This window comes from Rhinatrema bivittatum, chromosome 2 (genome assembly GCF_901001135.1).
Source record: "Rhinatrema bivittatum chromosome 2, aRhiBiv1.1, whole genome shotgun sequence".
Taxonomy (NCBI): Eukaryota; Metazoa; Chordata; class Amphibia; order Gymnophiona; family Rhinatrematidae; genus Rhinatrema; species Rhinatrema bivittatum.
Genome location: NC_042616.1, coordinates 735,774,530 through 735,799,479, shown reverse-complemented (window position 1 = coordinate 735,799,479; position 24,950 = coordinate 735,774,530). Strand labels below are relative to the sequence as shown.

Here is a 24,950-nt window from a genome sequence, read left to right as displayed (position 1 = left end):
TGGCTGCCGAGAGGCCTTCTTCCGAGGCCCTCTGGCATCCCCGGACCGGATAGACGCTGCAACCCGCCATGTTTCCTGGAGGCTTAGGGGCGTGCGCGCGGCCCTGACTGAAGTACCGGCGATTGCGCGAACCTTGGGGGGCGTCCCCCGAAGATGATGTCACCCGCGACGGATACATAAGGTTTTAAAATTTGCTAACATATTGAGTTAGCAAGGAATGACTACGGACTCGCTTCGACTTTCCAAGCTACTCTTCCTCCTTGGACTTACTAGAGGTACCCGCTCCTCGGGGGCCTCGCTCTCTCCTTTGTTTTTCAGGTACAGTTTGGAACCGGTACTCGCTCCTTGAGGGCCCTTGTTCCCAGACTTACTCGGTACTCTCTTCTGCCTGGAAGTCATCACTACCAACTACATCAGTGAGTTACCATCGCTATCTCAGAGCTTTCCCTGGAACCAGGTTTTCGTTCCTCGAGGGCCTATATATTCCAGCTCCTGGGCTTCTATGAGACATTGTGCGAGTGTTACCATCTGGTTCGGTACATGAACTCTGCATACCCTGCCTACTCACTATATTTCAGTTTCTCTACAGCTCAGCCTCCAGGGATCGCTGTTCCAGTATCTGAGGGACTACAGCCCAGCCGGGCATTCCTGTTCACTACTGCCACCTCTGGTAGTTCAGTATACTGTCTAAATAAAGAACTAGTGTGTGTCTGTCTCCATACTCTGAGCCTGACCGTGGTCCCTCTCGGGATCTTCCCCCGGGGGTGTGGTCATCTGCCACTGGTCCAAGGATCCACCCACAACTCTCCTAAATAAGAACAGATTGCTATCTCCCAAGCAGACTGTTAGCTCCGAACTGAACACTTCTCCTCCTCCAAACAAGACAGGATAAAGGTGACCTTTGTGAGTTCATCTTGGAAGATGGAGGGCTGCAGAGCAAACTGCATATAGCATTGATTGATAAACCCTCTGCAGAGCTTAGAGTCACCGTTAAAACGAGGCTGAGCTGGTAGGGCCAACAAGGCCCTGGAGGTAGAGGGAGACGGCTGTTGGTTGGAGGAAACTGGTGCTGGAACTCGATGACCGGATAAGGCATCAAGCCGGGCGTGCAGACGCTTAATGGAGGAGGCCAATGCCTCGAGAAATTGTTGCTGTTCTTGTACCATAGAAGCCAGGCCAGGGATAGCCTGGAGGACACACGACTCTGCTGAGTCCATGGCCTTTGCAACCTGTTGCGCAGGAGGTGGACCCTTGCACCGATGTGGGGTTGATGCTACCTGTAGGGGAGGCCCTATGGGTCCCCACCGTTGGCAGGCGGAGTGGGATGACTGACGGAGACCGGCAGGAGCTTCGCCAATACCAGCCCTCTTTCCCCCCGTGTTGAGCCTTTGGGTGCCGGGGCTGGCTGGAGTTAAGTGGGCTTCCGTCCGTGGTCTTCGAAGAGGTGAGGATGAGGTCAGCTCAGGGACAGCAACAGCAGGACTGAAGAGTCTGTATTGGACGAGGAGGAGTCCTGGAGACCCGGGCGCCAATAAAAACAAAAGTCAGACAGGGGGCGCCCGAGCATGAGCAGGCCGAAGCTTACATGGCCAAGTCCAGGACTAAGACTGTAGAGGCGTTGTAGAACAAGCTGAAGTCAGGGCAGGCGGCAATCAGGAAGCGGTGACAAGGCAAGGCAGAAGTCAAGTCCAGGAGAGGAATAGTGGCGTGGTCAGACAAAGCAGAGGTCAGCACTAGGAGATGATCAGTAATGTGTTCAGGCGAAGCAGAAGTCTGGACTAGGAGATGATCAGTAGCATGGTCGGGCGAAGCAAAGGTCCGGATTAGGAGATGATCAGTAGCGTGGTCAGGCAAAGCAGAGGTCGGGTCCAGGAGAAGATCAATGGCGTAGTCAGGCAAAGCGGTGGTCAGGTCCAGGAGAAGATCAATAACGTAGTCTGGCAAAACAGTGGTCGAATCCAGGAAACAGTCAATCAGTACGAATAGTTGAGTAGCATGAAGCACAGGAACGGAGAAGATGAAACCAGGAACAGGAACACGAAGGTAACAGGAACCAAGATCACGAGGAAATCACCAAGGAGTCAACGAAGTATACATCCAGCGTGGAGACCTGTTGCAAAGGCGACTAACAGGAGCTGAGCCCGACCTTATATACTGGACCTCTGTGACATCATCCGGGGGCCACGGGCTAGGTTCCCGCCGCAGTCCCTTCATAAGGAATAGAGATGCGCGCAGAGTACAGGAGTCTTTCATGGAGACAGGAGCGCCGGGGATGGCCTGAGGACGGAGACGGCGGCCCACAGCCGCGAGGGTAGTGGAGCAGGCAGAAGAGGGTAAGAGGACCTGGCCGCAGGCCTGCCGCGCCGGCACATGCAACAAGAGGAAGCCTGTATGAGGGTGTGTGTGTTTAGATGTGTTTGTGCACGAGAGGAGTCTGTATGAGGGGGTATGTATGTGCACTAGAGAGAGGGAGCCTATTTGTTTGTGTCTGTGTGTGTGAGAGAGAGAGGGACAGAGGGAGGCTGTATGAGGGGTAGTAGTGAGAGAGGGGTCTGGAAATGGAGATAGAGTGGACGGGATTCTTCCTAGAGGGGAAGGAGCAACTGAAGGCAATCTGTCGCCTGAGGTAAGGGATGAGATGGTGCCCTCTTCTCGCCATGCCCTCTGCTTCCCTCTTCAGCTGCCTCCTACTCTCAGCAGCATCCCGACTGTTTTCAGCTACCACTGGCCTGGCCTCTGGCGGCGGCCTGCCAAACCTTCCCTGCTTTTCGGCCTGCAGCGTCCCTCAGCCGCGGTAGGGCAGGCAGTGTGTGGCAGATGCCATAATGGCTTTCTGAATGAGGCATTTTTTGCCGTCTCAAATTTCTGCCGCCTGAAGCATCCGTCTCATCCTGCCTCATTATAGAAACATATATAGAAACATAGAAATGACGGCAGAAGAAGACCAAATGGCCCATCCAGTCTGCCCAGCAAGCCTCACACATTTTTTTCTCTCATTCTTATCTGTTACTCTTAGCTCCTTGTTCTATTCCCCTTCCACCCCCACCATTAATGTAGAGAGCAGTGATGGAGCTGCATGCAAGTGAAATATCTAGCTTGATTAGTTAGGGGTAGTAGGGGCAGTAACTGCCGCGATAAGCAAGCTACACCCATGCTTATTTGTTTTACCTAGACTATGTTGTACAGCTCTTGTTGGTTTTTTTTTTTTTTTTACTTCTCCCCTGCTGTAGAAGCAGAGAGCCATGCTGGATATGCATTGAAAGTGAAGTATCAGGCACATTTGGTTTGGGGTAGTAACCGCTGTAACAAGCCAGCTACTCCTCGCTTTGTGATTGCGAATCCTTTTTTTCTTCACCCCTGTTGTTGAAGCTATGCAGGATATGCGTGAAGCATCAGTTTTTTGTTTTTGTTTTATTTTTCCCCCTGCCGTTGTTTTGTTGTTTGTTTGTTGTTAATTTTTTTTCCCCTGCCGTTGAAGCAGAGAGCTATGCTGGAAATGCGTGATGTATCAGTCTTTCTCCCATGCCGATGCAGCAGAGAACCATGCTGGATATGCATGGAAAGTGAAGTATCAGGCACATTTGGTTTGGGGTAGTAACCGCCGTAACAAGCCAGCTACTCCCCGCGTTTTGAGTGCGAACCCTTTTTCTTCTCCCTTGCCGTTGTAGCAGAGAGCTCTGCTGGATGTGTGAAGTATCAGTTATTCTTCTCCCCTGTCATTGAAGCAGAGAGCTATGCTGTATATGCATTGAAAGTGAAGTATCAGGCATATTTGGTTTGGGGTAGTAACCGCCGTAACAAGCCAGCTACTCCCCTCTTTGTGAGTGCAAATCCTTTTTTCCATTACCTCTTGCTGTTGAAGCTTAGAGCGATGTAGGAGTCACAGTAAGCATGTGTATGTTTATTTAATAAGGGTATTGTGTCAATAGCCATCATTCTGGCGAGTCACCCACTCTTCATTGGCGGCCTCTTGACTTTATGGATCCGCAGTGTTTATCTCACGCCCCTTTGAAGTCTTTCACAGTTCTGGTCTTCACCACTTCCTCCGGAAGGGCATTCCAGGCATCCACCACCCTCTCCGTGAAGAAATACTTCCTGACATTGGTTCTGAATCTTCCTCCCTGGAGCCTCAAATCATGACCCCTGATTCTGCTGATTATTTTCCTACGGAAGAGGTTTGTCGTTGTTTTTGGATCATTAAAACCTTTCAAGTATCTGAAAGTCTGTATCATATCACCTCTGCTCCTCCTCTCCTCCAGGGTGTACATATTTAGATTCTTCAATCTCTCCTCGTACGTCATCCTATGAAGATCCTCCACCTTCCTGGTCGCCCTTCTCTGTACCGCTTCCATCTTGTCTTTGTCTTTTTGTAGATACGGTCTCCAGAACTGAACACAGTACTCCAGGTGAGGCCTCACCAAGGACCTGTACAAGGGAATAATCACTTCCCTTTTCTTACTCGATATTCCTCTCTCTATGCAGCCCAGCATTCTTCTGGCTTTTGCTATCGCCTTGTCGCATTGTTTTGCTGTCTTCACATCATTAGACACTATCACCCCAATAGATAGACACTATCACCTATAGAACCGCCCCTGGGCGAGAGATAGCGGCAGGTGGAGGAATCGAGGCCTGAGAGGGCAAAATGAAAGGAACTTGGCCAGGGGAGTAGGGAGAGAGGGTGGAAGAGATACTCTTAAGAGTGAACTTCTAGGGAAATTCTGCTCAAAATATTTAAAACTCAGCATCTTGAAGTAATAACTTTTTTCTGTATTACATTTTAAATTAATTACTTAAAGAGTGTCATGCATATTGTGTTATTTTGACCAATGTAAAGTATGCAGAATTTTAAGTTTTGTTTTGCTCATAAATCCCCCAGGAGTAACTCCTGGCAGCGCTCCTCTTGTCCCAGCCGGCGCTGACAAAGGCCACGCCCCACTCCACCTCTCTGCTGGCGCTCTAGTTCGGAGCTAATTCCTCTTCTCCACAGGAGCTCCGGCCCCATCTCCGCCCTTTTAGTCCATGTGCGCCGCCGTACTTGTTCTTTCAGTCTTTGTTAATAAAGATTTCGCGAGTTTGAATTTTTCTCTTTTTTCCCGACAAGATGGCGGACTACGATTTGACCACGAAGATCGCGCATTTCTTGGACCGGCACTTGGTGTTCCCGCTGCTGGAGTTTCTCTCTGTGAAAGAGGTAAGCGCGCAGTGACCGCACGGTACAGCGGGAGTCGGACGGTCAGGCCCGGTTCGATAGGATTCGGGCTTTCTCTGAGGCGCGCACGTGTGGCCTGACGCCGGTCGGAAGTCCGCAGCGCTGGGATTCACTCATCTAGAAGGGGAGGGGTAGGGGACGGAGAGCGGCGTTTGGGAGATAAGGTATCGCTTCTAAAAACTCTGCAGCGAAAGCCGTCCTTCACAGGAGGATCTTTCTTTTATCGCGGGCGGTTCCACTAACGCGTGTCCCGGTTTCTTGGTATTTACCACTGCATTGACAGTCGTGCTTGCTTTGGGACTGTCGGTATTACTGTTCATCCTTTTGTTTTTCCTCCTCTTCTATTTGCTAAGCCACTGCAGAGTGTGTCGCCACTGCACATTTAGGAGTGGCAAAAGATTGTGTGATTTCGTCATGTGATTAATTGCAGTTAAACCCAGAATTGTAAACTATTACTTATTTATTTAATCTGTCATTTGTGCTGACACAAATGACAGATTAACAAATGCTTTCTTTCCAGCTGGATTCTTGGCCATGGATAGGGAGTTTTCTTTCCCACTGTTTCTTCTGTGGCTAGTTGTCAACCCACATAGTTCTAGCTGGAGCAAACTAAGGGGAGGACACACATTCATTATGTTTTTGACAACTATTCCTTACTATGTAGGAAAGTACGTAAGCTTCCAAAATAATGTTCCATGTTATTTCTATAAGTATTTTTTTTTTTGTGGGGGTAGGTGTTTGAGAAATAGTAGGATCCTGTTTTACCTTATTCCATACTTTGGCTTCAGGTCTGTGTATATCTTGTAACTTACCTTGTCCATTACTATTTATGATTAAAAGATCCCAAAACTGAAGTCATGTCCCCTGTTGCTAATAAGACCCCTTCCTTTTCTTTCTCTAATTCAGCTTCTCTGCTGCATCCCGAAAGCCGTACTTCTTCCCTTATTTTTAATCTTATGATTAGACTTTACTATCCCTGCCCCTGTACCTTTGGGATGCATGAGTGTATGTGTGTGTGTATATATATATATATATATATATATATGTGTGTGTGTGTGTGTGTGTGCGCGATTACTAAAATTATGGATTAGGGAACATCTATTTTATAAGCCTTTTGATAGTGCTACTAGTTGTATGTAACACTGTATAGGTTTATAAAATAGAATGTCCCTGGTCCATAATTTAGTAATCAAATAAGTATTATGTGATTTCTAAAATGTTTAATTCGAGAGGGTCAAGGTTAGGAAGTCAAGGTTAAAAGAAATATTGAAAGAGATGAGTCTTTAAGCAGAACTTGAAATCAACTAGAGACAAGCAAGATGTACCAGCTCAGGAGGATCATTCCAGGCACATGAGGCTGTAAGGCACAAATGAAAGAGTGCACAATCAGGAGATGATAATGGAGAACAATACAGGGGCAGCCTGTCGAGGTCTGAGGAGAGATAATGTGAAGCTGCAGAGCAAATTTATTTGTAGGTAAGAAGTAAGAACATAAGATTTGTCATACTGGGTCAAACCATAGGTCCCTCAAACTCGGTATCCGGTTTCCAACATTGGTCAGTCCAAGTCACAAATATCTGGCAGGCTCCCAGAAAGTAAATAGATTCCATGCTGCTTATTCCAGGGATAAACAGTGTCTTTCCCCAAATCCACCTTAATGGTTTATGGACTTTATGTTCAGAACTTGTCCAAACCTTTTTTTAAACTTTTCCCACACCCTCCAGTAAAAATGTTAGTTTAATTATGCATTGAAAAAAAAAACATTTTAAGCTAGTGTAGAACTGGGGAAGAGAGAGAACTTGGATATGACATGAGGGGAGACAAAATCAAACAGCTGAATATTGTAGGTGGAAAAAGACAGTTCACAGACCTGTAAGGAAGAGGTTGCAGTAGTCCAAGTTTGAGCTAGCAACGTGGATAAGAGTTTTTGGTAGTATGTTTCAGAAAGGAAATGGTGGGTTTTGATGGCGTTATATAAAATAATTCAACAAAAGACACAGTTATATTAACAATATAATGTGTAAATTAGCACTAATAGCAAAAAGGCATAACATGAATTTAGTTGAGGACCATAATACCACCGGAGCGGTTACTCTGTACATTAATTTTCTCCACAAAAAAGGTCACTTATAATCATGGGTCCAAAGTTCTTTATTTTGTTTGTTTTTATATCAAATTGCTTGTTTAAACCTCCATTGAAAATACTGAATAACTTAGGGTTCAAATCAATTCATAATCCACCAGAGTGGCTGATTGTGTCTGCAAGAGGTTTGGTCCTTGAACCCATCTCCATATTTTTAGACAAAATTCTGCAACCCTTGGCTAATTCTTACATTAAAGACACCACAAACACGATTCATTTATTATGTGATTTTTCCATCGAACCTGACACCTTGTTAGTCACTTTTGACATTGAGTCCTTGTAAGCAATCATCCCCCAGGATGAAGCTTTGGTCTCTTTAACCGCTGTTCTCAACACTCAAGATGAAGGAGAATGTATACGTAGTTCATATGTAATTCAATTAGAACTACTTTGCCTATGAGGGCAAATTCTATCTACAAATATGGGGCATGGCTATGGGAGCAGCCATGGCTCCTGGTATTGCCAATATCTATGTTTCCTCATTCAAATCTCATTTCTTACCTTGCAATCCATGGGAAAGACATATTAAATGTTGGAAACGTTACATCCACGACATCTTTGTGGTTTGGCAAGATTCATCATTCTCTCTTCTGCAATTTCACTTGTGGCTTAATTCACACAGACCAGTTTTAAAATTTACTCTAAATTTTCACGAACAAGAGTTGCCTTCCTTGATATTAGGATTTATAAAGATCAACCACAATTAAAAACCTCCATCTACCGCAAACCTAATGAACGCAACAATTTCTTTCATATGATAATTTCCACCCGGTTCATTTCAAAAGGAATCTCCCTCTAGGGCAGTTTTCTTGTTTACGGAGGCTTTGTTCTAATGTTCATGGTTTTCAAATCACAAAATAAGGTGATGGCCAACCGTTTTTTAGACAGAGGTTATCCCTATCGTCTGTAAAAATAGCCTGTTGGTGTGCACTTTATAGCAACCATGATCTTTTGTTACAACTACGCACACCAGATCCTTCGGAGGAACAAACTTTCATTTTACAACGTTCCACCTTTTCTACTATGATTTGTAGATCTATTCGTAAACACTGGTCCATTATACAACGGACACATCTCTTGTTCCAAGAATCTATCAGATTTGGATTTCAAGGGGTTGCAGTCAGTCTGAATCTCGAACAAAATCTGTCACTCACAATAGTGAATAATCATGGTGTGCACTCAAGATCCCTGAAGATCACATTACATATTACCTTACACACAGGTAAAAAAAAAAGTTTGTGTGATCACAGATGTAACCTGTAAAGCTTCGTTTGGAATCTACAGTTTGAACTGCCCATGTGGTCTGGGGATGACTAAGCACATGTTGTGTACCCATTTAACAGAGCATAAAAATTGTCTCCATACTGGCAAAACGGAAGTACCATTTGTTACTCACTTCCTAGATCATCAGCATTCTTTCTCTGACACACGATGGGCCATTTTAGAGATTATACAAGAACATTGGCAAAGGTTGGGGGGGGGGATAGGGTTCTTCTTTTGGCCCAAAAAGAACAATTGTGGATTTTCAATTTAAATACTGTGACTCCGCATGGTTTAAACAAAGATGTTGAAAGGACTTTTTTTCTTTGAATATTCCTTTAAGCACGTATGTGAGGCGTATCCCTCCTGTGATTGACTTTTTCAAAGGGTGATCCAGGATGAAGTCAGTGGGGTGTTTTCCAACAGTCATTTTTAAAGCACTGGTACCGCATATTAGTGCTTTCTGCGGGGCGGTCCTTATGACATCAGGGAATGCTCTCAGACAGCCATTTAAAAAAAAGACCGGCATTTCACATTACTACTATTCTAAGATGGGCAGCCCCAATGACGTCAGGGTGTTTCCCGATGGCTATTTTGTTTTTTTCAATCAAGGCGGAGGTCCCTAATGATGTCAACAGGAAGTTCTTTGTCCATTTTTAAATGCTCTTTAAATACTGTTTCACCTGCTGGTGTTTTTTACAGACGATATTGCAGGAAGACTGTCCGCATGCCTGATCATCTTGATGCTTCCATTGCCACATTTAAAGACACTGTTTTGCAAGCTGCTTTGGGTTACTTCTCTGTTCAGTACGATATTTTATTAGTTTATTTTGCCTGCAATGCCTTCAGCTTGAATTTTTATCCCACTTGTATTTTACTTTTTTTTTTTTTTACTTATTTACTTTCTTATAGAAAGCACATGTTGGCAACTTTTCAGTTTGTTGGGGAAGCACTTTTCTTATGGGCTCTTGAGCCAGCAGTTTCAATTAAAATTGTTGCCCCTGAAGCAGGTAATTTCGAAACGTGGTGCCACGTCGGGCATAGTTGGAATTTCATTGCAGATCTGAGAAGCATGGCGCAGCTGTCTTTGATTATTCAGCTTAAGTAAGCCCAGGCCAAGATTTGTTGCCTATTTCAACCTGAGCTTTTTGGACTCTTTTCAAGCTTTTGAACCCGAAATTATTCAGTATTTTCACATGGAGGTTTAAATAAGGAATGTGATATAAAACCAAAACAAGAACTTTGGACTGATGATTATAAGTGACAGTTCTTGCAGAGAAAGTAATGGTACCAAGTAACCGCTCTGGTGGTATGATGGTCTTCAACTAAATTCATATTATGCCTTTTTTTCTATTTGGTGCTTAATTTACACATATTGTTAATGAGTGTTCTCTTTCTTGAATTCATTTTTTCACTTATTATTTTTTGGATCTTTGATTATGTAAAAAGAAACATGTATTTTAAATTATGTGCTTTTCCAAACCCATTCTGAAGTTACAATTCAGGTACAGTAGGTGGTTTCTTGGCATAGAGGACGTAGGTACCTAAGGCAATGGAGGTCAAAGTGACTTGCCTAAGGTCACAAGATGATTTGAACCATACTTCTCAATCTATTGCACTGATCATTAGGACACTCCACTCAGTTTATACATTCTTTAGAACTTTTCTGTTGAATTAATGAAAATGAAACAAACATTTGGTAGCCTTATCAAAATATATATAGGGCAATTCCACATTTTATTTATTTATTTATTTATTTATTTATTTATTTATTTAAAGGTTTTTTATATACCGCGGAACGTTTCAAACATCACCTCTGTTTACAATGAACAATAATTTAGCAACAGGCTTTACAATCAATTTAGAGAGAACAAGCAATTATAAATCAACAATGCAATGAATCAGCATATGGTACAATTAAATCCCATCTAATCTTATGGGAGAAACTATGTATATTTACCAACGGTATATACTTCAGTAAATAATGTACAAATCAAATATACAATATATGTATAATTAGATACATTCAGGTCGCGGAAAGGCAGAAAGTAGAAAGAAGGAAGGGGGGGGGGGGAGAGGCTGGCTGATAGAGTGGAGATAGAATGGTAGGAGACGGAGGCTGTTAGAGGTAGGAAGGCTATTTGAGGAGTCTAAGGGCATTATGTATAAGCTTCTCTGAAGAGCCAAGTTTTTAAGTTTTGTTTGATTGGTGAGTTCTTTTGTAGACGGATACAATTACATTAAAAAAAATGTTGAGCTTCAACCAGATGACTTGGTTGTAGTACTGCTCACTGCCATCTGGAGGACCTCAGTTCAGTTCCCAAGTAGGGTCTTCTTTTTCCCTAGCTTAGCTAGAGTTGGTGATGTTTTAGAGGTGTAGTGTTCATAGGAAGAGGGGCGGTCCCATTTGTCATGAAGGATTCGGGCCTATGATTCTGGAAGGATTTATACTTAATTGCTTCTTTTTCCAAACTTAGGCTTAAGGCAAGTTATAATTCAAATACAGTAGGTAGGGCCGTGCCCTAGAAGCAGTGGAGTATGAAGTGAAGTGGGAGCATGGGACTTGAATTATAACTTGCCTTGAGCCTAGGTTTGGAAAAGGAAGGTGGCTGAATCTAATGATGTGGAGAACACAGTAGGCCAGTCTGCTGACATGGGCGTAGCACTTGGGAATAAGGCATAGGAAATTACTAGAAATTAGCATCCCTAGTGCCTCTTTTGGACAGGAGCGGTGGCTGTCAGCGGGTTTGACAGCCGACCCTCAATTTTGCAGGTGTCTGTTCTCGAGCCCGCAGCCACGGATTCGGAAACCGGAGCGTCCGGTTTTCAAGCCTCGGGCTGATTTAAAAATTTTTTTAAAATTTTTAACTTTTTCTAACTTTTGGGACCTCCGACTTAATATCGCCATGATATTAAGCCGGAGGTTGCACAGAAAAGCAGTTTTTACTGCTTTTCTGTGCACTTCCCCAGCGCCGGCAGAAATTAATGCCTACCTTTGGGTAGGCGCTAATTTCTTAAACTAAAATGTGCGGCTTGGCTGCACATTCTACTTACTGTATCGCACGGGAATAACTAATAGGGCCATCAACATGCATTTGCATGTTGCGGGCGCTATTAGTCTCGGGGGGGGGGGGGGGGGGGGGGGGTTGGACGCTCGTTTTCGACGCGCTATTACCCCTTACTGAATAAGGGGTAAAGCTAGTGCGTCAAAAACGCGTGTCCAAATGCGGGTTAACAGTGTGCTTCACCGGAGCGCACTGTACTGTATCGGCCTGCAAATTAGTGACTTAGTTGGCTATTGCAGCAAGGTGTGTGGTGGGGGCCTGTTGGTGGAGGAAGAGGGGGTACTCCCTTTTTCTCTTCTTTTGACTAAGTTTAAAATGATATAACACCTGGAAAAGCTGACTATACTGGGGAAGAATACCTTTTCCAAGCATCAGGAGATTTGGAGTCCTTTTCAAAGAGTGATAGATGAGAACCTTCGCTTGCTGCCTTCTTGAATTTGAATTTGGATGCATGACTCTTCTTTTTTTTTTTTTTTTTTTTTTTTTTTTTTTCTTTTGCTCCCTGATTTTTTTTATTTCGGTTACATATTATTTAAACAGGCTGAACTATTTTTGAATAGACTTCACTTCCTGAGGTGTGAGTCTCATGAAAGGGGTTGGGCTTTAGGGAATGGGTCGTCTTGTACTCTGCACTGTTGTAAATTTGTTTGACCTTATTCTGTCTTATCTTTTAAAAAACGAGGGGAAACTCAGTGGAAGCTTTTTCATATGCTGTCGTCTTACTTTTGTGTTTCTGAATAAAATATAAATTACATAAAATATTCCAATTCTGGTAACAGCAAGACAAGCTCTTTCCACTGTCTGGAATGCCTTGAAATACGAAACCATTGAAAAATCACTCAACACATACATAGCAATCCTGCCATACCAAAACAGCACTAAATCCCAGGATTCACACATCAACAGCCCTACCTATGAAAAGGTACCAGGTCTAGAATACTAATACACCATCTATGAGCAAAATAGAACAAGATGGATTGCTATTGATCCTGACACAGAAAACGTCAGGCTAGCAGAATCCTTCTTATTCCTCTCTGTACTAAATGTCGTCACTGAAGCTCTATTGTTTGATAGTTTTATGTTATTTGTATATTTATGATTTTCTTTCATTATGAATGTTTTAAGTGCTTTGGAAAGTGGTTTCATAAGTTTTAATAAATAAAAATAAATGCTTTTCCCGTCGATAGGGATGAATTAGCCATGCTGTCTGGGAGCGCCTTGCGACCGGTCAGTAGGCGGCGTTTTCTCAGTTAGTACAGAGTTTTGAACTCTGTATGGTTGCGCAGTGAGCTTCCCGCGCAATTGCCTTGTTACCTCAGTCTATTTTTTTTTTCCACGAGCAGTCTGCACGCGGGGTTTTTTCTCCTCCTCATCTCTGAAGAGATTTTTTCTCAATTTGTTGTTTTTTTTTTTTTCATTTCTTCTGGGCAGTTATGGCTCCTAAGCCATCCGGATTTAAGTACTGCCAATTTTGTAAAATTATGTCCATTACAGATGGACATAATTATTGCTTTATATGCCTGGACCGGAACACGACCAAGTCTCATGCCGGGACTGTGGTCATATGTCCCCCAGGGAAAGGAAGCACACAGAAAAAATTGCGCGTCTAAAGATATCGTCCATACAGTCTTCGCCGGGACCGTCGAAGAGACCGAAGAAGACTCCGTCTAAAAGGTCCGCTTCGCTAAGAGGGTACCTCGAGCAGGTCGGTCAATCCACCAGGGCCAGTGAAGGGAGTTGAGGCCGCAACTCCACTTTCACAGAAATCCCCTCATGAGCCGCGTGGGTTTCAGTTCACTGAGCCCACTCAATCCCGCTCATCGCCGAAGAAGTCAGCTTATAGAAAATCAAATTGGCCGAAGCAGGACAGCGTGTCGGAGCTAGGATGCGTGCACTGCCCGGCGCACAACTCACTGGCGCACAACGCATCAGCGCACAAAGGTGCATCTAAGCTCGCAGCGCCGATAGCACACGACGCATCAAAACAGCATGTCTCAAAACGTGCGAAACTATCGATGCAACCTCGAATTCCGAAACCAGTCTTGACGCAGTCTACACTCCTAAGTCTGGAACATCTTAAAAAGTCACAAAAAACTAAGCATGTAATATCCACAAAACCTTGTGTGACAGATTCTGACCAACAGGTGGAACTAGTTTCTGTCCATGACACTGCCACATCTGGCGAGGGTTCTGATTCTGATGGATCTTCTCTTAGTAGACCATAATCCCCTTGGCTTCTCCATAACTCAGGCCTGCCTCCTCAAGACGAGTTCATATCAACAATGTCTTCAGGAACAGGTCCATTTCTAGGACCTTCACAACCTCTCGCATCTAAAGCGATGTTACAGATTTCGCAGACGTTAAATATTTTCTTCCAAGAGCTGAACATGGCACACACTCAGCCTCTACTTGCACCTTCTCAGTCTTCGCCACTTGCATCACCAACTCCGCTCCTTCTGTCTCAGCCGTCGGCACCATCTCCAATCCCAGATTGACCAGACACTCCAGACTCACAATGGACATCGTCGCCTGGTTCATCTACACGATTCCTATCTGACCCTCCAGAAGGACTCCCGGAACTTTATTTCTGTCCCGAAGACTTGTCCTACGCAAAGTTCATCGAGAAAGTGGGCTTTCTTTTAAATATCGAGACGGGAAAGATCCCTGATCCTAGGTCAGAGGTGTTAGGGATACTGAAAATATTCAAAATGCCTCCAGAACCAACAGCTTTACCACCACATACAGTGCTGGATACAATTCTTCATAAAATATGGGACAAACCCTTTACCTCTGCGGCCTCATCAAGGAAAACGGACTTAAAGTATCATATGCGTAATTCCACAATTTACGATTCCACACAGCTGCCACATAATTCAATAGTAGTGGAATCTGCACTCTCAAAGGCAAAAAGGTCAAAACCTCATTCCAATTCACCACCAGGAAAAGACCATAAGTCTGTGGACAACTTTGGCTGTAAGGTATACCATTCCTCCATGTTGGCAGCAAAAATTCAACATCATCAGTTCTACATAATCCATTATTTATTTGAATGTCTTCAGAGATTACGTCCCTTTTGTTTAACTTCTGAAAATACTTTACCACAACCTTTTACAGACATGGAAGAAGGGCTTCTCCATCTACTTTGGTCTGTCTGAGTCTTCTGCAAGGTCCTCAGCTACGGCGATAGCGGCAAGACGGATGGGCGTAGTTGAGAGCAAGTACAATTAGAGAGGACGTTCACGATAAGTTAGTGGACATACCGTGCCTGGGTGACAATCTTTTTGGTGAGAAGTTTGGGGAAACCATTACTCTTCTTAAAGAACAGAGTACCACTCACATCTCCAACGGACCCCCATACCTCGTCCAGGAAATTTTACCCTTCCTTCAGGAAGAAGTCCTACCCAAGGGTACCCTTTAAGCCATACAATACCTATCGATCACAGAATTATTCCCACCAAAGATACCAACCTCAGGCCCATCAGTCCCGTGGATGACCTAGTCAACAAAGGCCACAAAAGCAAATACCAGCACCTCCTCAAAAACAGACTTCATCTTTTTGAGCTATTCCGAGCCACCTCCACCACCTTACATAGGAGGTCACCTTCAACTATTTTATGCCAATTGGGAGGCGAATACTTCGGATGCTTGGGTGCTGAACATCATAAGGGAGGGCTACCACATAAATTTTGTAACACTCCTGCATCTCCCTCATATTCCCTCCCCCCAAAATACATCAACCCATTCACTGTACCTTCAAGAACAGTTACAGAATCTACAAAACCAGAAATCATTTCAAAGAATTACAAGGACACAGGAAAATCAGGGGTTCTACTCCCATTATTTTCTCATTCCAAAAACGTCCGGAGGTCTTCGACCAATCTTAGACTTACGGAGTCTCAACAAACACATTGAAAAAGAAAAATTCAAGATGTCTCTCAAGACTATTCTTTCCCTACTAAAAGCCAACGACTGGCTGTGTTCCATAGACTTGAAGGATACGTACTCCTATATCCCCCATGCACCCTTCTTCCTGGCAATACCTTTGTTTTGAAGCTCAGACCAATCATGATTAATACAAGGTTCTATCCTTTGGCCTGTCTTCAGTCCCAAGAGTGTTCACAAAGTGTTTAGCGGTGGTGGTGGCTCACCTCAGACAACTGTCAATCCAGATTTTTCCCTATCTGGACGACTGGCTTTTAGTAGCCTCGGAGCAGGCTACTCTACGAACTCACACGTTCCAGACAGTCAACTGTCTGCAGACATTGGGCTTCATAATCAAATTACGAAAATTCCAATCTGCAACCGACCTAAATGCTACAGTTCATTGGAGCGCTCATCGATACAACACAACAGAGAGCATGCCTCCCACAGGACAGGATTCAACCTCTATCCTCACTAGCTTGACGTCTGTGCAACCGATCACATACATCGGCACATCAAATACATCAGCTACTGGGTCATATGGCAGCTATCCATGTAGTTCTCTACACAAGACTACATATGCACCGCCTACAGTGGGGACTAAAGAATCAATGGTCTCGATACTTTCAACCCTTCTCAACCAAGGTACAACTTACCACCCAAATGAGCATCGACATTCGTTGGTGGAAAAACACCATCAACTTGACCTCTTGAGCACCCTTCCGGTTACCTCCCATCAACTCACCTTCACGACGGATGCATCCAGAAAGGGCTGGGGAGCTCATCTGAGCGAACTAAAGACTCAAGGTCTCTTGTCTGCACAAGAGAGCACACACCAGATCAACCTTCTGGAACTTCGAGCCATTTGGAAGGCACTTCAAACCTTCTCCCCTCAAGTTCGGGGCAAGCATCTCATGGTATACACAGACAACCAAGTTGCCATATTCTCCATAAACAAGGAAGGAGGGACAGGTTCATGGATCCTTTGTCGAGAAACACTTTGAATACTGACGTGGGCAATAGCAAACGAAGTTTCGATGCAAGCCACTTACCTTCGAGGCTTAGACAACGTCACGGCGGATCGCCTCAACAGGATTTTTCATCCACACGAATGGACTTTAAATCGGGAAGTTGCAACCAGAATCTTTCAACGCTGGGGCAACCCGATGATAGATCTCTTTGCCACAGAGCACAACCGTCAAACACATATTTTGCTCCATTTACCTGACCAAACTGTGTCACGCCTTCCTCATTGCATGGACAGAGGGCTTACTTACATGCCTATCCTCCCATTCTGCTAATATCAAGGACAATTCAAAAATGTATCCGAGACATAGCGGATATGATCCTCATAGCTCTGGCATGGCCAAAACAGCCCTGGTATCCGTACCTCATGCGACTATCCTTTCGCCCACCAATTTCACTGGAGAACCATCCATGTCTATTGACTCAGGAAGGGGGGTCCCTCCTTCATCCAATGCATCAATCCTGACAGCTTGGACGTTGAAAGGCAATTTCTAAATCATCTGGGTCTGCCAGCTCCACTTGAAGACATTCTAATTGCATCCAGGAAACTTTCAACTAGACGTAACTATGCAGGAAAGTGGCATCGTTACACAGAATGGTGCAAACCAAGAAGGCTAGACCCTTTCTCATCAACAGCCACACAACTCCTGGAGTATCTTCATACACTCTACCTTTCTGGTTTAGCGCTGGCTTCAGTTCATGTGCATGTTAGCGCTATTGCAGCTTTCCACCACTCTCATAACAGACTTCCCATTTCCAACCATCCGTTGATCTCCAGATTCATGAGGGGCATGCTACATCTAAGGCCACCGGTGTCAAAACCACCTATACCATGGAATCTAAATATAGTCCTGGAATAACTAATGCTGCCTCCTTTCGAGCCATTAGATTCATGCCACATCAAATACCTAACCTGGAAAACCGGTATTTCTAGAGGCCGTCGCATCAGCACGGATAGTAAGTGAGCTACAAGCCTTGGTTCACTCTTCTCCTTATTTAGAATTTTACCATAAGGTCACTTCGGCCTCATCTTACTTTTCTTCCTAAAGTAGTATCGGCTTTCCACATAAACCAGTCAATTACATTGCCAATCTTTAAACCTAAACCTCATCATAATGACCGAGACAAGCTTCTGCACTCTTTAGACTGTAAAAGAGTATTAGCTTACTACAAACACAGAACTCTATCTCAAGGAAGACCATCTCAATTGTTCCTCTCCTTTAATCCTAATAATCCAAACCAGCCTGTCTCCAAAAGAACCATTGCTATTTGGTTTTCTCATTGCATTGAACTCTGCTACAATAAACGTTCTCTGGTTTTGAGCAACAAACCAAAAGCACACCAGATACGCGCAACAGCAGCATCTGTTGCACATTTGAAAAGGGTTCCGCTGCTGGACATCTGCAAAGCGGCAACCTGGTCTTCTCTTCATACCTTTACATCTCAATACTCTATCGGACAGCAAGCATCTTTCAATGCAGCTCTGGGTTCGGCAGTTTTGTCAACCCTACATGATGGGTAAGACTGTCTACCTTTATTGAAGGGTAGTGTCCTCAATTTAAAAAACTTATTATATGGACGCAACCCAGGAGCTTGGGACTCCCAGACAGCATGGCTAATTCAGCCCTGCTATCGAAGGGAAAAAGCAAGTTTGCTTACCGTAAACGGTGTTTCCGTAGATAGGTGGGATGGGATCGTATGGCTAATTCATCCTCCCTAGACAGTCTACAGATTCTACCAAAACGTTTTCCACGTACATCTCGCTTGGCTACAAGAGACTGAGGTAACAAGGCAATCGCGCGGGAAGCTTACTGCGCAGCCGTACAGAGTTCAAAACTCTGTACTAACTGAGAAAACTCCGCCTATTGACCGGTCGCGAGGCACTCCCAGACAGCATGGCAAATTCATCCTGCTATCTACGGAAACACCGTTTACGGTAAGCAAACTTGCTTTTATTGTAAGACTAGGAATGTTGATAGTGCGGGATATAAATTTGTGAAATTATTGCAGAATAAGTGACGACAAAAATGAAGAAAAAAAAATGAAATGGTCTCTCCCCCCCCCCCCCCCCCCCAAGAAGCTAAACTCTGCTATTTTCTGCGCACAATAAAGCTCTGGAATTTGTTGCCAGTGGATGTGGTTAGTGCAGATAGTGTAGCTGGGTTCAAAAAAAGTTTGGATAAGTTCTTGGAGAAGTCCATTAACGGCTATTAATCAAGTTTACTTAGGGAATAACCACTGCTATTGATTGCATGGGATCTTCTTAGTGTTTGGGTAATTGCCAGGTTCTTGTGGCCTGGTTTAGCCTCTGTTGGAAACAGGATGCTGGGCTTGATGGGACCTTTGGTCTGACCCAGCATGGCAATTTCTTATGTTCAGAATTTGGCAATTCTGTGCAGGGGGGAATTCTATGCAAATTCTGCGCTCCGCAGTAGCGCAGAATTTCCCCAGGACTATAGTTGTAAAAGATGGAGCACATTTGCTAGAGAGTGTTAGAATAATACAACCCAACCAAAATTGGGCCCTGTAGAACAATGCGTAAGTCCTGTGGCTCCAGCAATGGCCACAACCTTCTAATCAAATGCAGTTTGAAAAAGGATTTAACCACGGCTTTAATCTGTGGCACTAGTGACAAACCAAGATCAGTGATTATTCCCAGGCTACGAACTTGCTGATTAACTGCAACGCTGTGATTATCAAAGTGAAATGATAGTTGGACACCACACAGTGAAAATCTACTCTATTATTTCTTTTTTGTGATAGTATTAGTTTGTCATGGAAAAGCCAATGGTTAACACATTGCAGGCAGAGACACAAACTGTCAGCCCAGGAAGATAAATATGGAACAAAACCTGTAAATTGGTGTAAACTCTGTAGTTTATGCTGAGGTAAGCAAAGACCTTACAAATGGGGCAAGATAAATATTATAAAGAGTCTCCGACAGGACTGAGCCCTTTGACACTCCAGTAATCACAGCATTCCAGTTCGAACCATCATCTCCCAAACTGATTTGTTGAGACCTGTTGGCCAAGAAAGAGCAAACCATCTAAATAGATTGCTATATATTCCCAGAGATTTCAAATATGCCAGGGTATCATAAGCAACAGGGATATCCAAAAGGGCTAAAATATACTCACGCTACTATTGAAACCCGGATAATGGTGTCAAAACTAGACATCAGAGTGTAGTACTATATAGCTTTCCTCTTGCATTTTTCGTATGCCTTTGACATTGAATTTTCCCTCCGCCCAGCATCTCCTGGCTCAGCATTTCCCCTCACTTCAGACTAGCATATCCCCCTGCCCAGCATCTTCTCTGTTCCATCCCAGGTCCTCCTTCCTCAGTGGGCTTGGCTCAATTGATCCTGGAGAGCCCCAAGGCAAGGGGGGAACGTGTGGGAGTCTTAACTGCACTTGCAGAAAGGCTGAGGTGCGGCAAAGAAACACAAAAAAATAAAAAATAAAGTAAGCATGGGGTTTATCTGCAGGCCCTGAAGCAACCCTACTACCCCCTCCTGCAGCACTAGCTTCCTGTTACTCAGGAACCCTTTAACCACTTGATCATCTAATGGTCCAGCTGATTCCCTCTCAGGCTTTCTGCTTCAGATATATTTTGTTTTTATTATGAGTTTTTGTCTGTATGACCAGCTTCTTTTCAATTTTTTTGCCTGCCTTATCAGTGTTTTATACCTGACTTAGCAATGCTTATGCTTTTTCCTTTTTTTTTTTCCCCAGATGCATCCTTTTTTCCAACTTTTGAAAGAAGCTTTTTTTTTTTTTTTTTTTTTTTGCCTAAAATAGGTATTTTCACCTCACCTTTTAATCATGCTGGTAGTCTTTGGCCTTCTGCCTTTTTTAATACATTGAATACATCTGGCCTGGGCTTCTAAGATGGTATTTTTAAACAGTATCCAGCCTGAAGTAAACTCTTAATCTTTGTAGCTGTACCTTTTTAGTTCTGTTTTCTTCATTTTATCAAAGTCTCTCTCTTAAAGTTAAATGCTAGAGCAGTAGACTTATTTAATGTCCTCCCTCCAGTCATTAAGTGAAAATTAATGATGTTATGAACACGGTTGCTAAGCAGACACACTACCATTACCTCTCACACCAAACTTTGTGTTTCACTAAGAGTTAGGTCTAAAATGGCTACCCCTCTTGTCAGTTGCTGGACCAGCTGCTCCATGAAGCAGCCATTTATTTTATGTAGGAACTTTACCTCCCTAGCATGTCTCGATGTGACACTTACCTATTCAATATTTGGGTAATTGAAATCTCCCATTATTAGTGTGCTGCCAAATTTGTGAGCTTCCCTCATTTCTGTTAGCATTCTGTCTGTTCATTTTGGCTGTACTTTATCCCCATCACACATGAAATTTACACTCATAAAGATTGTTTTGTTTAGTCTCCTGCAGGATCTTTATCCAGTTAAACTGCATGCCATCCATAACATAAAGCACCACTCCCCCACCAAGTTGATCTACCCTATCATGGTGATATAATTTGTACCCTGGTATAACACTGTCCGCTTGGTTATCCTCCTGCCAATCTCTGAGATGCCAGTTATGTTTACCTCTTCATTCAGTGCTATCATTCTAACTCTCCATCTTACTGTATAGACTTCTGGCATTAGCATACTGGCATTTCACGGTATATTGTATTTGTGTATGCAACCTCCCTAGCAGTTAACAGGGATAATTTGGAATCTTTTAATTAAAACTGTTCTTTACTTATTTATTTGATTTAGATTCTGCTTTTTCAGGGACTTCAAAGCAATTAAATTCAGGTACTCCAGGTATTTCCCTGTTCCCAGAGGGCTCACAATCTGTTTGTATCTGAGGCAATGGAAGCTGAAATGACTTGCCCAAGGTATCAAGGAGTATTTCTTTTTGCTGATTGCAGTTTATTTCTTGTGCTCTTTGTAAATGCGCTGATTGTATTGGATACTTTGCATACACTCTTCAAACTTTGTCATGTCTGACCTCGTTATCCCAGGACTTCACTTATAGGCACATGGGCTAATTTTGCTGTTATTGGAGCCTCTCTATTGGGATAATCCTACTCTTTTTGTTTCTGTGGTATCCTTCAAAGATACCTACCTCTGAACCATGAGCTGCTGAGCAACTCTCTGCTTCTCCCCCTTGTCCTAGTTTAAAAGCTGTGCACTCTCCATTTTAAAGGTTAGCATCAGTAGACTGGTTCTACCCTAATTAAGGAGGAGGCCATCCTTTTGGAATGAGTTCCCCTTTCTCTAAATACTTGCCCTATTCCTAATAAAACTGAGGCCACCTTTCTTGCACCATCATCTCATCCATGCATTGAGTCTGCAGAGCACTTCCTTCCTCTAGGGTCCTTTGCTTGGAACAGGAAGCATTTTAGAGAATGCAACCCTGGAGGTTCTAGATGTCGCTTTCTACCTAAGAGTCTAAATTTGGCTTCCTGAATCTCCCTCCCACACCTTCCTATGTCATTGGTGCCTACATGCACTTTGACAATCTGCTTTTCCCCAGCATGGTCTAAAATCCTATTTAGATGATGTGTGAGGTCTGCCATCTTTGCACCAGGTAGACAACTTTATCAAGCAATCCTCATGACCACCAGCGATCCAGCTATTTACTTTACTAGTAACTGATTCGCCAACTATGATGACTAACCAAACCCTGAGCACAAGCCCTTGGAGATCCATTTCGGTGCAAGAGGATAATGCAAGACTTCCCTTTGCAAAATCCATGTTGTCTCCCCCATTAAACCATATTTATCTATGTGATCAGTAATTTTGTTTTTAAGACTAGATTCTACCACTTTGCCAGCACCAATGTTAGTCTATAATTTCCTGGACCATCCCTGGAACCCTTATTTTAGAAATTGACGTCACATTTGCTATTCTCCAATCTTCTGGTATTGTGACTGTTTTATATGAGAGGTTGCAAATCACAAGAAAAAGTTTCCAATTTCGTGGTTGAGTTCCTTCCATCCAGTCCCAGTGATTTGTTCTTTAGTCTGTCAATCTGATTTATTTCATCTTCCTAGTTTTTCATAGTATTTTTATTTGTTCAGTTAGCACCATCAAAAACATTTTTCTAGTGTGGCTGTGATCCAATGTCTACCTCAATAAAGAGAGAGATAAAGGATTTGTTTTAGTTTTTGTGCTATTTCCATGTCTTCCTGGAGCACTCCTTTTACCCTTTAGTTATCTAGCAGCACAACTGATTCTCTAAAAGGCTTTTACCTTCAAATGTACTTGAAAAAGTTTTATTGCTCGGTTTTACCTTTATGGCAAGTTACGTTTCTATTTCCATTAGCATGCTTAATTAGTGTTTTATATATGCTTTGCCAGTGCTTCTTGCTCCTCTCTATTTCTTCATTTGGATCTGCTTTCTGTTTTTTGAATGATGCCCTTTTGGCTTTGTCATTTTCACCTCAATATTAAACCACGCCAGCAGTCATGGAAAAGAGATGGCTGAGAGGTGACAAAATAGAGTGGGATGGAACAGGTAGTTAAAGGACTTTTTACCCTTCAAAAATAATACTAAAACAAGGGGAATCTCCATGAAACTAACAACGAGCAGATTAAAAAAAAAATTGTAGTAAGTACTTTTTCAGTCAGTGCCCTGTCAAACTGTGGAATCTGTTGCCAGAGATGTGATCAAGGCGACTAGCATAACTGAGTTTTTAAAAGAGGTTTGGACAAGGTCCTGGATGAAAAGTCCATAACACATTATTAACCAAGTAGACTAAAGAAAAAGCTATTGCTATCATTGGGAGTGAGTAACAGGAATTAGATCTACTTTATGGGATCTGCCAGGTACTTGTGACCTGGATTGACCACTGTTGGAGACAGGATGTTGGGCTTGATGGACCTTTGGTCTTGACCCAGTATGGCAGTTATGTTTTTATAACCTTTTCTAATGTACAAAATACATTTTTGCCTTTGCCTCAGGGATGGTAATTTCTCGTGCAAGTTTTTAATCTTGCGTTTTTTTTTTAACCTTTTTATTTATAAATCCAGCATAACAGTACAACCACCCACAATCATGTGTACAGCAGTGAGAGCAATTAGTCACTCTTAACAGCCAGGAACTGTGTAACAAGGAATGTAGTCTTGTTTATACACTACCAGTAGTATGGTAGAATAACCAGTATTGGCCTCAAATGTTTTCATATGTTATATTGTCTCTCAACATATATGTCAGCTTTTCAATCAGTGCAGTTGTGTGCACTTGTCTCCTCCAGTGTTCAAGGTTGGGTATAGATTTCCATTTTGTCACTACAGAGAACTGTGCCGCAGGTATAAGTTGTTGGGCCAGCAATCTTTTGTATCTATCAGCCCCTGAATGTTCCACAGACCTAGGAGGCCCAATACAAGTGGGGAGGTCACTTGGCCATCTAGAATCTGGCTTACTACTCTTCCCAATCTTAACTAAAATTGGTGGAATTGTCCCTCTCTCAGGGACAATTCCACCAGGTGCGCATTCCCTCGCAACCCCTCCAACAGAGGGAAGAGGCAGAGGGACAGAATCTGTTAAGGAAAAGATGATATCTATAACAGCAAAGCACTAACTTGACCACTAATTCTGTTCTATGCGCAAACATGGATACCTTATGAGCATTTGTCTATATAACGTTTCCAGTTCAAATCTTTTTATTTAAATTAAAAAAAAAAATACAAAGTGAGCAAAATGAAGAAAAAAACATACATAAACATATGCAATCATAAATGAAGCAGAAAATGTTATGAGAAATACAGAGCACAAAGTATAAAAAAAAAACCCCCAAACATTTAAACGATACCTCATTAGTTCACAGTTTGTAGAAATCAGGATTGAATATATTTGTCAATGATTCACCACATCAAAAGCAAACTAGTCATACGATGATAGCGGACTGCTGCCACCTTTTCATACTGATAAAAAGTGTTTTTCCAGAAATGGACATTTTAGCAAAGTAGCATTCTTCAGATTATTTAAAACTATTTTAGTATCTTATAGAGAGCAAAAATCCAAGAGCGAGGTAATTTAGGATGTATAGCTAAGGATTTCAGGAGTGGTGGTGATAGAGAACATTGATGAGATTGAGATCTTGTCCCATATCTCGCCAAGCCGCACATTTTACTTTAAGAAATTACCCAAAGGTAAGTGTTAATTTCTGCCGGCGCTGGGGAAGTGCACAGAAAAGCAGTAAAAACTGCTTTTCTGTGCACCCTCCGACTTAATATCATGGCGATATTAAGTTGGAGGCCCCCAAAGTTTAAAAAAAAAAAAAATAATAAATTTGAAATCAGCTCGTGGATTGAAAATCGGATGCTCAATTTTGCCGGCATCCGGTTCCGA

The 24,950-nt window shown here is 43.1% G+C and overlaps 1 protein-coding gene across 2 annotated transcripts in view; it reads left to right on the top strand.

Moving 5' to 3' along the window:
• The first annotated feature begins 5,042 nt into the window (after nucleotides 1–5,042).
• EIF3E (eukaryotic translation initiation factor 3 subunit E) overlaps nucleotides 5,043–24,950 on the top strand; it is a 259,621-nt gene continuing 239,713 nt past the window's right edge. Inside the window, exon 1 of one of the 2 annotated variants that reach the window (XM_029591900.1) lies at nucleotides 5,043–5,191. In XM_029591900.1, coding sequence (XP_029447760.1) covers nucleotides 5,102–5,191 — 90 coding nt within the window. In that variant the 5' untranslated portion in view covers nucleotides 5,043–5,101. The remainder of the gene's footprint in view (nucleotides 5,192–24,950) is intronic. The other variant, XM_029591899.1, reaches the window with a different exon arrangement.